At 43.5% G+C, this 13,339-nt stretch overlaps 1 protein-coding gene across 1 annotated transcript in view; it reads left to right on the top strand.

Moving 5' to 3' along the window:
* The window catches only part of LOC133121230 (protein FAM171A2-like), a 67,719-nt gene that overhangs the window by 25,912 nt on the left and 28,468 nt on the right, over positions 1–13,339 (top strand). Inside the window, exons 5-6 of the mRNA XM_061230432.1 lie at positions 3,495–3,587; positions 11,568–11,726. Of these exons, the coding sequence (XP_061086416.1) occupies positions 3,495–3,587; positions 11,568–11,726 (252 nt within the window). The remainder of the gene's footprint in view (positions 1–3,494; positions 3,588–11,567; positions 11,727–13,339) is intronic.

The following is a 13,339-nucleotide window of genomic DNA, read 5'->3' on the forward strand; positions in this document are numbered from 1 at the left end:
TTTTCTACACCACATGTTACAAAATAAGGAAATGTTGTCGCTATAGCAGTGGCATTGTAAAATACTTTATACAGATAGAACTGTGAGTTCTAACGGTGACCATATTGATTTAAAATTGCTCTGTGAAAAAAGTAATGAATGCAAAAAATCCCATTCTGGCCCAAATACAGGTTAAGGGGTTAACCAACATGTAAAACAACATGTATTATATTAAATTAAATCATTATTATCCAAGATATCAGTTATAAATGAAGTCGCCCAAAAATTCATTTATAACTGATAAACAATCAGGGGGTGGGACATCCGCTCTTTCCCTGGCTGTACTTAATTAATGATTGGGAGGGGATCCGATGAGAATTGATATCTTTCTTTTTATATATTGATTCTCGTCAATCTACAACACGTATGTTTTATGTTAACGGGAAATGAACCCTCTCACAGTGATATTGAATATTAAGGGCTTTGAGATATTTATGGGATTGACAGGTTGGGCAATTTCTGAAATGTTTGTGAGTGTGTGGACTAGATCCGCCAATGATTAAACCATTTTCTGAAGACGGCAGTGACACTCTGCTTGCAAAATAAAGTGCCTGTTGGTGATTTAACTAAAATTACGATCTGGAATCTTAATAGTACGAGTTGTGCCAGCATGAGGTTTGCTAGGCCACCCCTATTGAGACAGCTACAAACATGCACTCACCCACACACTCGCACCCACACCAGCATATACACACATATTTACCCCTCAAATGGCTGACCCCCCATTTCCTGCTCTGTTTCCTATCTGCTCTTTGGGCTGGGCCTTTGACGTTTCCTAAATTGCGAATTAGGAGCCCTTGACATTGTGTAATCTAAATTACTGCTAATATCCAGCAGCAAGTTATCACTATGGAAAAAGGGCCTAAACTAATGAATAACTTAATGGATGTGTCCTTGAATGATGATTGCTTTTGCTGCAGTATAAGGAAAACAAACTGGTAGTGGACTCTGTATTGCCACTTAATGTTCTTTAAACGCGGCTCTCGGGTTAATGGGCATTACAGTGTTTTAGTAGAGTGGACTTTCACCATTACATTTATTTTAAGGGTGTCAGCCAACAACTGATGGAAACCTTGAATAATAGGCTGATTCAATTCCCTGTCCAATCAATAGCATCAATTAGTTAGGCATAAACATAGGCGTAAAGAATTTCAGAGACTTATGTGTCTTCAGTAGAGACCTTTTAAGCTTTCACTTAAAGGGGATGGAAGTATTTCTTGAAAATGTCATGAAAGAAATGTCACTCATTTTTAAATGAGTTGAAAATGTACCGCTTAGAATTTCCTTGCCTGTTCAGTCTCATTGGCTTTGGCTTTTGGCTCTTGGCCTTGATGAAAGGCCTGTATTTGAACTGTGTTGAATGTCCCCTTGAATTTCTGGTTGCCGACATTTCATTTTTTGCTGAATACGTAATATTTCTTAACAGTGTCTTCTTGCTTCTCCTCTATTAGGAAATCAGGCTCTACATTTCTCTGCCCCCCCCTCCCCATGCCTCAGGGCTCAACAATCTGTCATTTTCTCACTATTGCAAAAATGCATCTTCCCTGCAGATCCCAATATTAAAAACAGGGCTGCCTGCTCTCTGCTCCCAGCACCTGTTTCACTTTGTACCAACGCCTCTGTCCTAATTCTCACAGCCGGCGCAACACGCTGTGTCTCTTTGAGCGCAAGTAAGTCTGCCAGAAGCACCAGCAGGAAGTTTCGGGAAGGCAAAGCCCTGGACCTCCCACCCACGTTGTCGAATCACACAGGCCATGTTATGAGCCAACTGGTGGTGGTGTTTTTATGTGGTTAAGGATATGGGTTCACAACAAGGTCATGGCCGTGGCTTTGTTTTTCCAGCAATGCACCACCGTCATACTCTTGTGGTGAAGGTACTTGACGGAAATTGTTTTGAGTATGGACAAAATGTCCTTAGTGCTAGCAATGTGATGCTGTGAACTGTGTCTGAGAAGGGCTTGGCGGCATTAGCTACATTAGCTGCAGGGGCAGCATTAGCTGCATTTGCTTACACTAAGAATAGAGCTTTGCGTTAGCATGAATTGTGCAGTGTAAATGTCGGTATGAATTCCTCTCTCAGGCGGCAGTCCTCCACGACATATCTAGCCAACTCAGCCTCGCTGTTGTTGTGATTTCTCAGACATCGATCCTCTGGCCCCTGTTGTCTTCTTCAAGCGTTTGCAGGATATCCCATACTTTCAGAACTTTGAGTTCCAGGGAAACATACTGGGAATCCTAAGCAATTATTGCCTTTTTTTTTTCTAAAGGCAATTTTTGACAGAATGCTCTGAGTGCCTGGAAGATGAGCTTTGTCTCCGTGACCCAGAGCGCTCTTCTTTCGCCGGGGCATGGACAGGCTGCGCCTTGGGAATTGGCGGCCTGCTTTACGGTGGACGAAAATCAGACCAGCGGCACTGCATGCTGATGTCTGCACCCAGCTGGGAAGGAGCAATGATGCCCGGGGGTACACTCAAAGCCCAGAGTGTGGGGAAGGGCTCCAGAATGTGCTTATTGTTCAGGGACACAATAGACAAACATTCAGCGATGGGCTCAGTGATGCCCAGAGACAGCCTTGCAGATCAGCTCTGCATGATATTATTTTGGGAAGCCGCACATCAACTGGTGGCTAGGATAATAACTGCATCTAGTTTATCGTAAGAGAGCCAAGAAAATTGACCTCTGCTTTTTCAATTTCGAATAGCATTGATGAAACAGATTACTCACGCAATCAGTGCTGATGGAGGCGGAGCCAAAATAGAGGGGTCAGATAAGAGGCGTGTTTCAGCTGTGTTCTGCATCCATTCCTGGCTGTTGCCCAATCAGAAGGCAGCTATAGGTTCACTTCACTATCTTATAGTTTACTTTCTGTACCTTCATCATTTTAGTGGACTTGGATTATAGTCTTTTGTTTCATGTGCACTGCCTCCGGTGGCCACAGATATTAGTGATAGCTGGAGGATTAAACAATAGCCATGTTTTTTCCATGATTAATTGGGAATTAATTACAGCTGAAACTGAACTTTTTTTTATTCGGTTTCGATAGTCCGTTTGACAAGAGAATTTATGCCATGTAAACACGTAAACCGACTACTTTCTTTGGATGAGATACATATTCTTTCTGCACATATTTGTTCACAGGGTAACTGACACCAACAAGTTTTGGCCCAGTCGGGGAAATCAAAAAACATGTTGGAAGGTACAAACTACAATTGGTCTGTGGACCTGGACCTGCTTTTTCTTTTGCAAACAATAAAAGAGCTAAAAATCGTGGAAGGAGTATAATGAAATAATACCTTGGGTTTGCATTGCGGTAAAGCAATACTCTGCTTCTAAACGTGGTTATTGTCATCCTTTGAGCAAATCTTAATTTTTGTGTGTCTTGTGATTTGATTGCACGGGTTCAGAGGGGCTTGTGTCATGGGCTGACGTACATTGTGCTCTCTTCTCATTTTCAGTGTATGCATCGGTCAGCCTCTACCTGCTCCCCCAGCGTCCAGCCACCCTCATCCTGTACGACGACGTGGTCCAGGTTCTGCTAGGGTCGCCAGGTGAGTGCCTGCAACTCAAACTGTTCTGAGCTAACTCAACCAAGAAATGCAGATAAAGTGTATTCAGAGATGGCCTCTGATCACCTTGAGGAAGACGTCATGTGACGTCGTAACGTCAGTCCTGCAATGGGCTAAAGCCTGAACATCTCTGCTTGTCTTTTTGCTTTTCTGAGTGCTCCAACCCTTCTTTCTGTGAACTGGTCCACAATGGGAGCTGCCATGTGATGTATCAGCCACAACATTAAAACCCACCTGCTTGAACCATTTATTTCATGATTAAAATGCTTTAAACTGTATAAACCTGTCTTAAACACTTAATATTTCATCATGATATGTGTACTATTTACTATTTACACTATTTAGTTTATTTTTAAATGAAAAAGGAAATCTTGTAAGCTCATTGGGAGGGGGGTGGGGAGTGCATTGTTTTGTTATTTAAATGTTGTAAAATGTTTCAGCAGCAAAAGTGAAACATCACGTAAAAAACACTTTTTTTAGCTAAATAAATTAGTCGTCACACCTCATTATTCACCATATATTGAGGCATTTTTCCATGTATGAAGAAGAACAAATGGGAGAAAAGGATTTATAATCATTGTTATCAGTGTTTAAGTAGCACCCTTAATGAATATCCCAATTGACGTCCATTTATTTATTTTGCCATTTACTCCTTCGCAGCAGAATTGCCCATTCATCACAATAATGGAATGTTTGCTACCAAACTGTCACTGCCATTCACTTCTACAAGAGTTACAGCTAATGCTAGCATCATACATATCTCTAACCAAAGTATCTGTGGTCTATCCCTGTGGTTTTGAAGTAAGGTTTGACTCAGTAGGAAGCTTGAGAAATGGAACCGTTTTTTCCCATGGCAATTGTGCACTGCTGATAGTGCTACACTGCCGATGCCTCTAGGTGGTCAACCACAGCCCGAGTCCAGACTGGGTGAGAGCTGGTACTGTATCATGGTAATCCACAGTGGGCTTCTCTCCATTAGACACGGTAAGGTCATAACGAGGAAGGCCAGGGTCAGAACGGGGAGGGGATCCCTTCTGAATAAAACGGCTCTAGCTAGGTTTTGTAACCACTGGTTGCCCAGTTCAAACCGAAGACCAAATGTCAGAATGGGGAAGAAATGTGGTCAAAGTGACTTTGATTGTGCTATCTTTGTTGGTGCCAGACAGGACAGTTTGAGTATCTCAGAAACTGCTGATGTCCTGGGATTTCAGTTTGGTTTGAAAAAAAAAACATCCAGTGAGCAGCAGTTCCGCAGGTGGGAAAGCATTCTTAATGTGTGAAAAGCCTTGCTGCATGATTTTGATGGTGGAGTGATTGTTGATGCCAGAAGGGGTGGTTTGAGTATCTCAGAACCTGCTGGTATCCTGGGAATTTCACACACAGCAGTCTCTAGGGTTTGCAGAGAATGGTGTCAAAAACAAAAAATATCCAGCAAAACGTGTTGTTAACGAGAGAGGTCAGAGGAGAAGGGCCAGACTGGTCAAAGCTGACAGGAAGGTGACAGTGACGCAAATAACCACACATTACAACAGTGGCATGCAGAAGAGCATCTCTGAACACACAATGCGTCAAACCTCTAAGTGGATAGGCTACAATAGTAGAAGACTTAATACGTCTTAATAAGTCTAATAAACACCTAATAAAGTGTTCACTGAGTGTATGTGTTCACTGGCTGTCATTTTGGCAAGGTTTCCCCTGGAAAAGAGATTTTGAATCCTAGTGGGACTTCCTGTGACGGAGGGGCTGGGCGGAGAGCCAGAAGCGACCGAGGGTGAAACCCTCCTAAACGAACACGCGGGCGTGCTCGTCACTAAATATGAGGGATATGCAGACACTAGAAGGATTTTCTCCTTGTTGATTATTTTTTAAGGAAACAGAAAAGAAGCCAAAAACGGCTAAGCGAAAATAAAACTACCCTTTAAAAAACAGGGCGAATGACCCAACCAAAAGCAGTGCCAAACAATATGCACCGACGGTCACAGACCGAGGAGAGAAAATAAAAATACAACCTAGCGATAAACTAGGCAAGAAAATAAAACCTCGAGACGCAGCTCGGGACCAAAACACGAACCAAAATACATACCGGAGGACAACGTCCTCCAACCACCGGCTCACACGAGCCCAAAAGAAACAAAACCCTTGAGGAAGATGTCAGCGAAAGAAACGCCAGCTGAACACCTTCCTTACCTTCTCTAAATTACTCTCTAGTTATAGACACTAGAGACCATACACTAGCACGATACCTGACTCTCAGTGGCAGAGTCTACCTGTGCGTTACCGGCTTAGTGCAATCGCGAACGGTTGAACACCAAAGCACTGAAGGATAGTCAGTGCCGGTCTTAAATACCCTTAAGGGAGGTAATTCCCCTGGCTCAACGAGGAACAGGTGGAGCCAATGATCTCAGGCCCTCTGGTGGTCACAGTGGGAATAACGTCCCACCATGACACTTCCTGTTGAGAGAAAGGCTAAATAAATAAATAAAAAAGTGTAAAGAGCTTTGTTTGTATCAAGATGCTAACACCACTAAAGGCTTGCAATTAATTTGCTCCAGATAACACAGCGGTATCTTCAAGCCATTGTGAGAAAATGTGCTGTAAATGGTCATTTGTGCCAATGGCCTGCAACAACGTACTTCTTCGTGAACAGGAAAGACACGTTGGCTCTCTTTTAAGGTTTCATGCTGATTTCAGGGCTTGATATGGATTGATTGGGCATTTAGTCATTGCATTATGATAGAAGTGGTTCATAATCGCCGTGATGCAAAATGACTGTGGGGTGTGTTACCTCAAACTTGTTTTGGTTGCAAAAGGCAACACATCCGCAATAGTAAATTCCATCCTGCAATACGATTGTAAGGATCAATTGAATGAGGGTCACTCTTCATTATCATCTCTCTAAACTACTGTACGGCTATAATTAACCTTGGTGAGCTACACAGTGACTTAATTCGCAGTGGTAAAATGGAGCACTCTTCCTTCAGTGGAAAGGCAGTCAAACACAAGTTTCACAGACACACAGCTCTTATCTCCTCAATAGTCCCAGTGTCTTTGGCCGGCTGTGCAGACGGTGGGTAATTTGGTACACTCTCCCGCTCTTTAGCTGTGTTGTCTTGACTTACATTAGCACCCTCAAAGGGAGCAGTGTTCGGATGTACGCACATGGAATTATTTTTCTCAGCATGCAGCCTTGTGCTATTTTTCTCCTAAAGGCTTTCATACCAAGCGCACCCATGTGACCCGAACGCGTCGACAGCACTTTCAATAGCGGTGCTGTTGTCATGGCAACCAGTGTGAACAGCCAAGTGGGATGTTGGCCTCCTATGTGTCTGTGGGTATGTTTCTGTATTGGGCCTCCAAGATTGATTTACCTATGAGTACTGGAAAGCTGCAATGACTCACCCTCATATTATAGTACGTGGGGTTGCTTTCTTACTTCCAGAGGGTTTCCTGCCAAGTTTCCCATCTATTGCTCAATCAGAAGCTGTGTGATTGGTTTGGATGTTACCCAGACCTTTACTAGGTGTGTAGTCATTGGTGGCTCCCAGGCTGAGGCTGAAGACCTGACTCTGTGGAGGAACAGTAGCCCCATGGTGGGGCGTGTGAAAAGCTTGAGCCCATTTCTGTTTACACTTTTAATCTGAGCCAAGGCACCTGCTTTATTTGGCCTATACAGGGAAAACCAAACAATCATGGTAAATGGACTGCATTTACAGTATATAGCGCTTTTATCCAAATCGCTTTCCAATCGATACCTCTCATTCAACCATTCACACTCGCTCACCAACGGAAACTGGCTGCTATGCAAGGCACCAACCAGCTTGTTGAGAGAGATTGGGCGTGAGGTGTCTTGCCCAGGGACACTTCGTCTACACACCCACGGCGGGAGATCGAACTGGCAACCTTCCCTCTGCCAGACGACCACTCTCCTCTTACCTCCTGAGCTAATGTCACAGTATAGGTAATTCACTTGTTCAGCAAAAACCAGTGCAAACCATTACATTAAGTCACAGCAAGCTGTTGGGAACAAGGTTTTACATTTCTGCATTAGGGTTGTGAATAACACTATTGCTTCTTTTAATATGTGTGGTATAACCCCTGCCAAGCCTGCATACAGTAAATGTTTGGAGGAAAGTGAGTTTGGATGATACCCCTAGGCTTGCCCTAATATGTTCCCATATGTCTTTATTGCCACTCTTAATACACTGTACATTGTTCAACCAAAAATGTTTAAAGTAAAATGTTTTCTTTAATTATTTGCATACAATCTTGTTTATTACCAGTATAGTTTTGGTCCTAACCTGCTAGCTAGCAGCATAAAGTAATTTACCATGCATATAAATCATTTGTGCATTAACTTTTTCATCTATCGATATGAGCTGACTAGTTGCATGTAGATAGTACTTACAAGGATCAAAGGTAAAAAGGTAAGCATAGTCATTCGAGCCATTATATCACAAGGGTGAAATTGTATTTACCTCAGGAAGGCGCCTTATTGTGTTATTAATGTTTTTATTAATATTGTTATACATATTATAAAATTTGATTGGTTTCTCAGGAGACCTGCCTCCATATCTCAGATATTCCTTAAATGGGAAGTAATGTTGAAGGGACAGGTGAAGGAATCTGTAGATGAAGTACAGTTTATGGTACTGCAGCAGTTGCCATGGTAACTGTGGCAGGAAACGTGTTGTTTGAGCGCACCAGTGAAAGCACTAGAGATCCCCCATGTGAGAAGAGCTTTCTGCACAGTCGACAAGTGTACAGGCAGCTACGCCCCTCCTTGCCTGCGCCATATGGCCATTTTGAACACTGCAGAGATTGGAACATGTTGATAAACTTGAGCATATTTCTGAAAGAGCTTCTTGCATTATTGGAGCAATGAGCTGCTTTCACATTTTCAAAATGTACAGTTTGTCAATAAATTGTTTATTGTATTACCCTGCAGTATTTTGTGGTTACAGAACAAAGTGTTCAGTAACACACATCGCACACACAACCATTATGCCCTTCTGTGAAGAATACAAATATGCCTCCAAGCCTCTGGTCACAGGGTGATCTTGAGTTCAGCAGTCTTCCCATTGCAGGCAAACAGCCAGGTAATTGCTTTTCTCTTTCCTTGGATCTGGTGTGATAAGCATGCTCAGTCTGCTGTGTTTTCAAATACAAGGCACATTTACTGTATAACATCAGACCCAAATGATTTTTCCTTTTTTCGTTGTGCACAGATTTATCATTTCCTTTATGTGAGGGCTGTGCAGACACCCGCCCTTTCCTTCACGACACGCGTCACATTCATTACCCGGGGCTGTCGGCCATCTTGCCCCGCCGTTGTGAAGCAGTCTCCGAAAGAACCAGACGACAACCCTCAGTCCGTTTTTCACCTTTCACGAGCCCCAGCAGCATTTATGGAAATGCGGCGTCTCCCTGTAGCTCCTTTGTTGCCCTCCTCCCCCACAGCGCCCGCTCCCAGAGAGCCTCGGTCTGGCGTCAGCGCCGCTAATGAAGACGTATTTTTATTAGCGCCCGGCTCGAGTGCTCCCCGCCAGTGCCACTCGCTCTGCAGCGTGGGGCCTTTGTTGTGGTCCGGCGCTGCGCACGTTCTCCTCGGCTCCCAGCGAGAATGTCACAAGGGTAAAATTGAGTACTGTAGGTGTGCCTGGCCTCAGGCCCCTTGATCCCAATCAATGAGCACAGAGACGGCTCGGAGAATCAATCGCCCCTCTCGGGTTAACAGATTCCCGTTGGAAAGGTTGTCGGAGGAACGAGCGCAAGGCATCTCGTGGCATCTGCTGAGCCCACACGAGAGCGCGGAGGAATTATCAGAGAATGCGGCGGAAGGTTTACGGGGGAAAGATAACAGTGGGGGGGGGGGATGGAAAGTAGCCGTCGTCGTTGGACGACGCCTGTGCGCAGGTGCGCCCTGATGTAGGTTCTGTAACAACTGTTTGGGATTGTGGGGACTGTGGAGTGATGTCATCGTCCGGCTGCGGTCACAGTTGTAACACTGCGGACGCTGATAACATCGGCACGAGGTCTGTTTGCGTCTCTGCCGGCCTGTCCTGATGACTGATGGTGCGTATCCATCAACCGGTGACCTGTGGCTGAGGCTTTGTGCCAGCAGAATACCTCACTATCACGGTTACAAAAGGCACGAGACCAGCAGGGTTCACCTCCCCACGAGAACGTCTGGCAGGAAACGCCTGAAGGTCACAAACAGCTAACATCCCACTGAATTTTCTTCTAAATATTTGCGTCTCTCTTTCCTCTACCAGAAAAATTCAACTGTGCATCTCCTCTTAAAGTGCCTTCCACAATGTTTGGGACAAATACCCATTATGTCTTGATTTGCCTGTGATTTGCCACAGTTTTAGATTTGGAATCATACAATTAACATGTGGTTAAGGTGCACATTCTCAGATTTTAATAAAGGGTGTTTTTACACATTTTGGTTTCACCATGTAGAAATTATAGCATTTACTTGATTAAAATAAAAAAATTACAAATCTCAAATTGTGGAGTACAGAGGCAAATAAATAAATGATGGGCCTTTGTCCCAAACATTATGGAGGGCACTGTGTGTTAACCTTTGAGGATGAATCAAGAATTTGCAGCCGGGAGGTTTAAACATTGTCTCTCTTTTGTCTGTCTTTGTCTTGGTGGGCCTTATTTTTTCATGTGGCTTTTCCCCTCTAATGAGTTCCCGTTCATAGTTTTACGGTCTCGTAAACTGAAGTACAGTTGAACGTTTAATAGCCGGCTGAGTCATGGTGTACTGTGATGCTCTCTTTCATCCCAATGTGCTCCTGTTCTCCAAATGGCTGTTTCCCCCCCAGTCTCGTGCTCTGCAGCGGACATGCAGCTTTGCCAGTCCTCCCACTGGGGCCTGCCATTGGGCTCGCAAAGGCCAACATGAATGTAACTAAAATTCATTATCACTGAATTCAACTCCCAAAAGAACATTCAGTCCTACTGTTCATGTGTTCCAGTGTATGTCACTTGCTTTTGAGATTGTTGTGCCATGAGTTGTGTTGGTGGGATGCTCTTAAAGGGACTTTTGACATTTCTCCCCATTTGGAAGTTTTTTTTTTCTGGCTACCATTTTGAAAAATACATAGTCCCCCCATTTTAGGGGACCAATGGTAATTAGACAGTTGGCTTCTCAGCTGTTTCTGATTAGTCGAGTGTATTCAATTGCTTCCTGAATGTGGGTATAAGAAAGCTTTCAGTGTCTTGTTTTGATTCTAGGTTTTTGATTGCCTCTGGGGTCTCTTATTGCTGTTTGTCAGCATGCCAATGACAGTCAAAGAAGCCATTATGAGGCTTGAGAAATACGAAAAAAGAAGTCAGAGATATAGGCCGAACAATTGGCTTATCAAAATAAACTTTGGAACATCATTCAGAAAAGTTTTTGCGGCGAGGTGGCTCTCTTATTGGCCGTGTGTTTGAAGGCTGGTTGCAGATGGTCGACCCAGATTCTGCTATAGGGTCAGGGGAGAGGGGTCTAGATTGTTTAGGACCTGTTGGTGTGCCAGACCAGCATGCCATCTGGTCACGTATTTGTATCAGTTTTCACATTTAGTCTCAATATTTTTGAGTCTACAGACTTTTCAGCAGTAAAACATTTTTAAATTTTTGTTTATATTTACATGGTTCTGCCAACAACTCATCTTACTATAACTCCACATTATCTACTGTATTAACACTATGTTATTTGAGACTGTACCCCTGGGTATTTTTTAATTATCCCCATGTCTTGTCAGGAGATTATATCATATACAATTGTATTATACTGGTATTTTTCATCATCTGCACATGTATGAATGGCTACCAGTGTCTTAGTGTATCTTAGGCTAAGATTGATGGCATAGCCCTGAGTGGTAACACTGGTGCTGTGACATCAGGAGAATCTGGGGTGTGGGGTGCCATTCTCATCGTGTGCCTTTGTGTTCCCCCCTCTTTCAGGTGCAAGGAACCAGCCGTTGGTGCAGTTCCAGAGGAAGGCTGTCCACCTGCCAGAGAACTCCTCCTACCCTGAGCTGTCAGCCGTGCTGACCGCTGCTAAGACCCAGTATGAGATCGGCGGCTTCCCGTACCTGCTGGGCCAAGAGATCAATGCCACAGGTGAGTCCGGGCAGGTTGCACACATGTGTGTCGTCTTAAGTCATAGGCCCAAATTCAGTCTAAGCACAGCATGCTCTGCCATTAATAATAATGGTTTAGTTGGCACTTTTATCCAAAGCAACATACAGTTGATTAGACTAAGCAGATGTGAGCAGGAGCAATTTGGGGTTAAGGGCCTTGCTCAAGGGCCCAACAGCTGTGCAGGTCTGATCATGGCTGCACCAGGGCTTGAACCACCGACCTTCCGGGTCCCAGTCATGTACCTTATGTCTACAGGCTGCCCCCTACCATTAACTTTGAGCAAGTGATTATTATTTCTTTTACTTTTATTTAACCAGGAATTCCCCACTCTTTTTCAAGGGGGACCAGACACAAAACATTTATGCAACATGACAGTTGACAGTCAAACATAAAATAGGGAATGAGACATTTGTATAACTGAAATGAAAGAGCAAAGCAGAGGTTAAAAGCATGAGTATACTTAATTCACATAAATCACAGTGCCGTGAAAATGAATTTGCCCCCTTCCTGATTTCAGCTATTATTGCATATTTTTAACACTGAATGGTTTCAGATATTTAGACAAAATGTAATATTTTACAAAGGGAACCCGAGTAAACACAAAACCATTTTTAAAATGTCTATTGAAAAAGGTTATCAAATTAATTTTTCAATAGTGAATTTTTTCCCCAGGGTCTCTTTGTCTAACATTACATTTTGTCTAAATCTCTGAAACCATTCTGCGTGACAAATACAGTCAGAAAGTCAGAACCTGTCACTTTTTGACCTTTTTTGTGTTGTAGATTTCATTTTAAATGCAATTTTTGCCTATCAATCTACACTCAATAACCCATAATGACAAATCTAAAACTTATTTATATAAGATTTTATTTATAAAAAATTTATATAAAACCCTTTTGGCAGCAATTACAGCTTTGAGTCTTCTTGGGTAAGTCTCTATAAGCTTTGCACACCTGGATTTGGGCAGTTAATCACATTCTTCCTGGCAGATCCTCTCAAGCTCTGTCAGATTGGATTGGAAGCATCTGTGAACTGCCATCTTCAGGTCTCTCCACAGATGTTCTATGGTTAAGTCTGGGCCACTCAAGGACAGTCAGAGACTTGTCCTGAAGCCATTCCAGCATTATCTTGTCTGTATGCTTCGGGTCATTGTTGTGCTGAAAGGTGAACCATCGCCCCAGTCTGAGGTCATGTGCACACTGGAGCAGGTTTTCTTCAAGGACCTCTGTAGTTGGCTTTCCCCCAATTCTTACCAGTCTCCCTGTTCTTCCTGCTGAGAAGCACCCCCATAGCATGATGCTGCCACCACCATGCTTCACTGTAGGGATGGTATTAGGCCAGTGATGAGTAGTGCATGGTGTTCACCAGACATAGTGCTTGGATTTCTGCCCAAAGAGTTACATTTTTGTCACATCAGATCAGATAATCTTTTCCCTCATTCTTTAAATGCCATTTAGCAAACTCCAAGCGGGTTGTCTTATGCCTTTTACTCAAGAGTGGCCACTCTACCATAAAGGCCTGATTGCTGGAGTGCTGCTGTGATGGTCGACTCTAGGTAGAGTCCTGGTGGTTCCAAACTTCTTACATTTCAC

This window comes from Conger conger, chromosome 2 (genome assembly GCF_963514075.1).
Source record: "Conger conger chromosome 2, fConCon1.1, whole genome shotgun sequence".
Taxonomy (NCBI): Eukaryota; Metazoa; Chordata; class Actinopteri; order Anguilliformes; family Congridae; genus Conger; species Conger conger.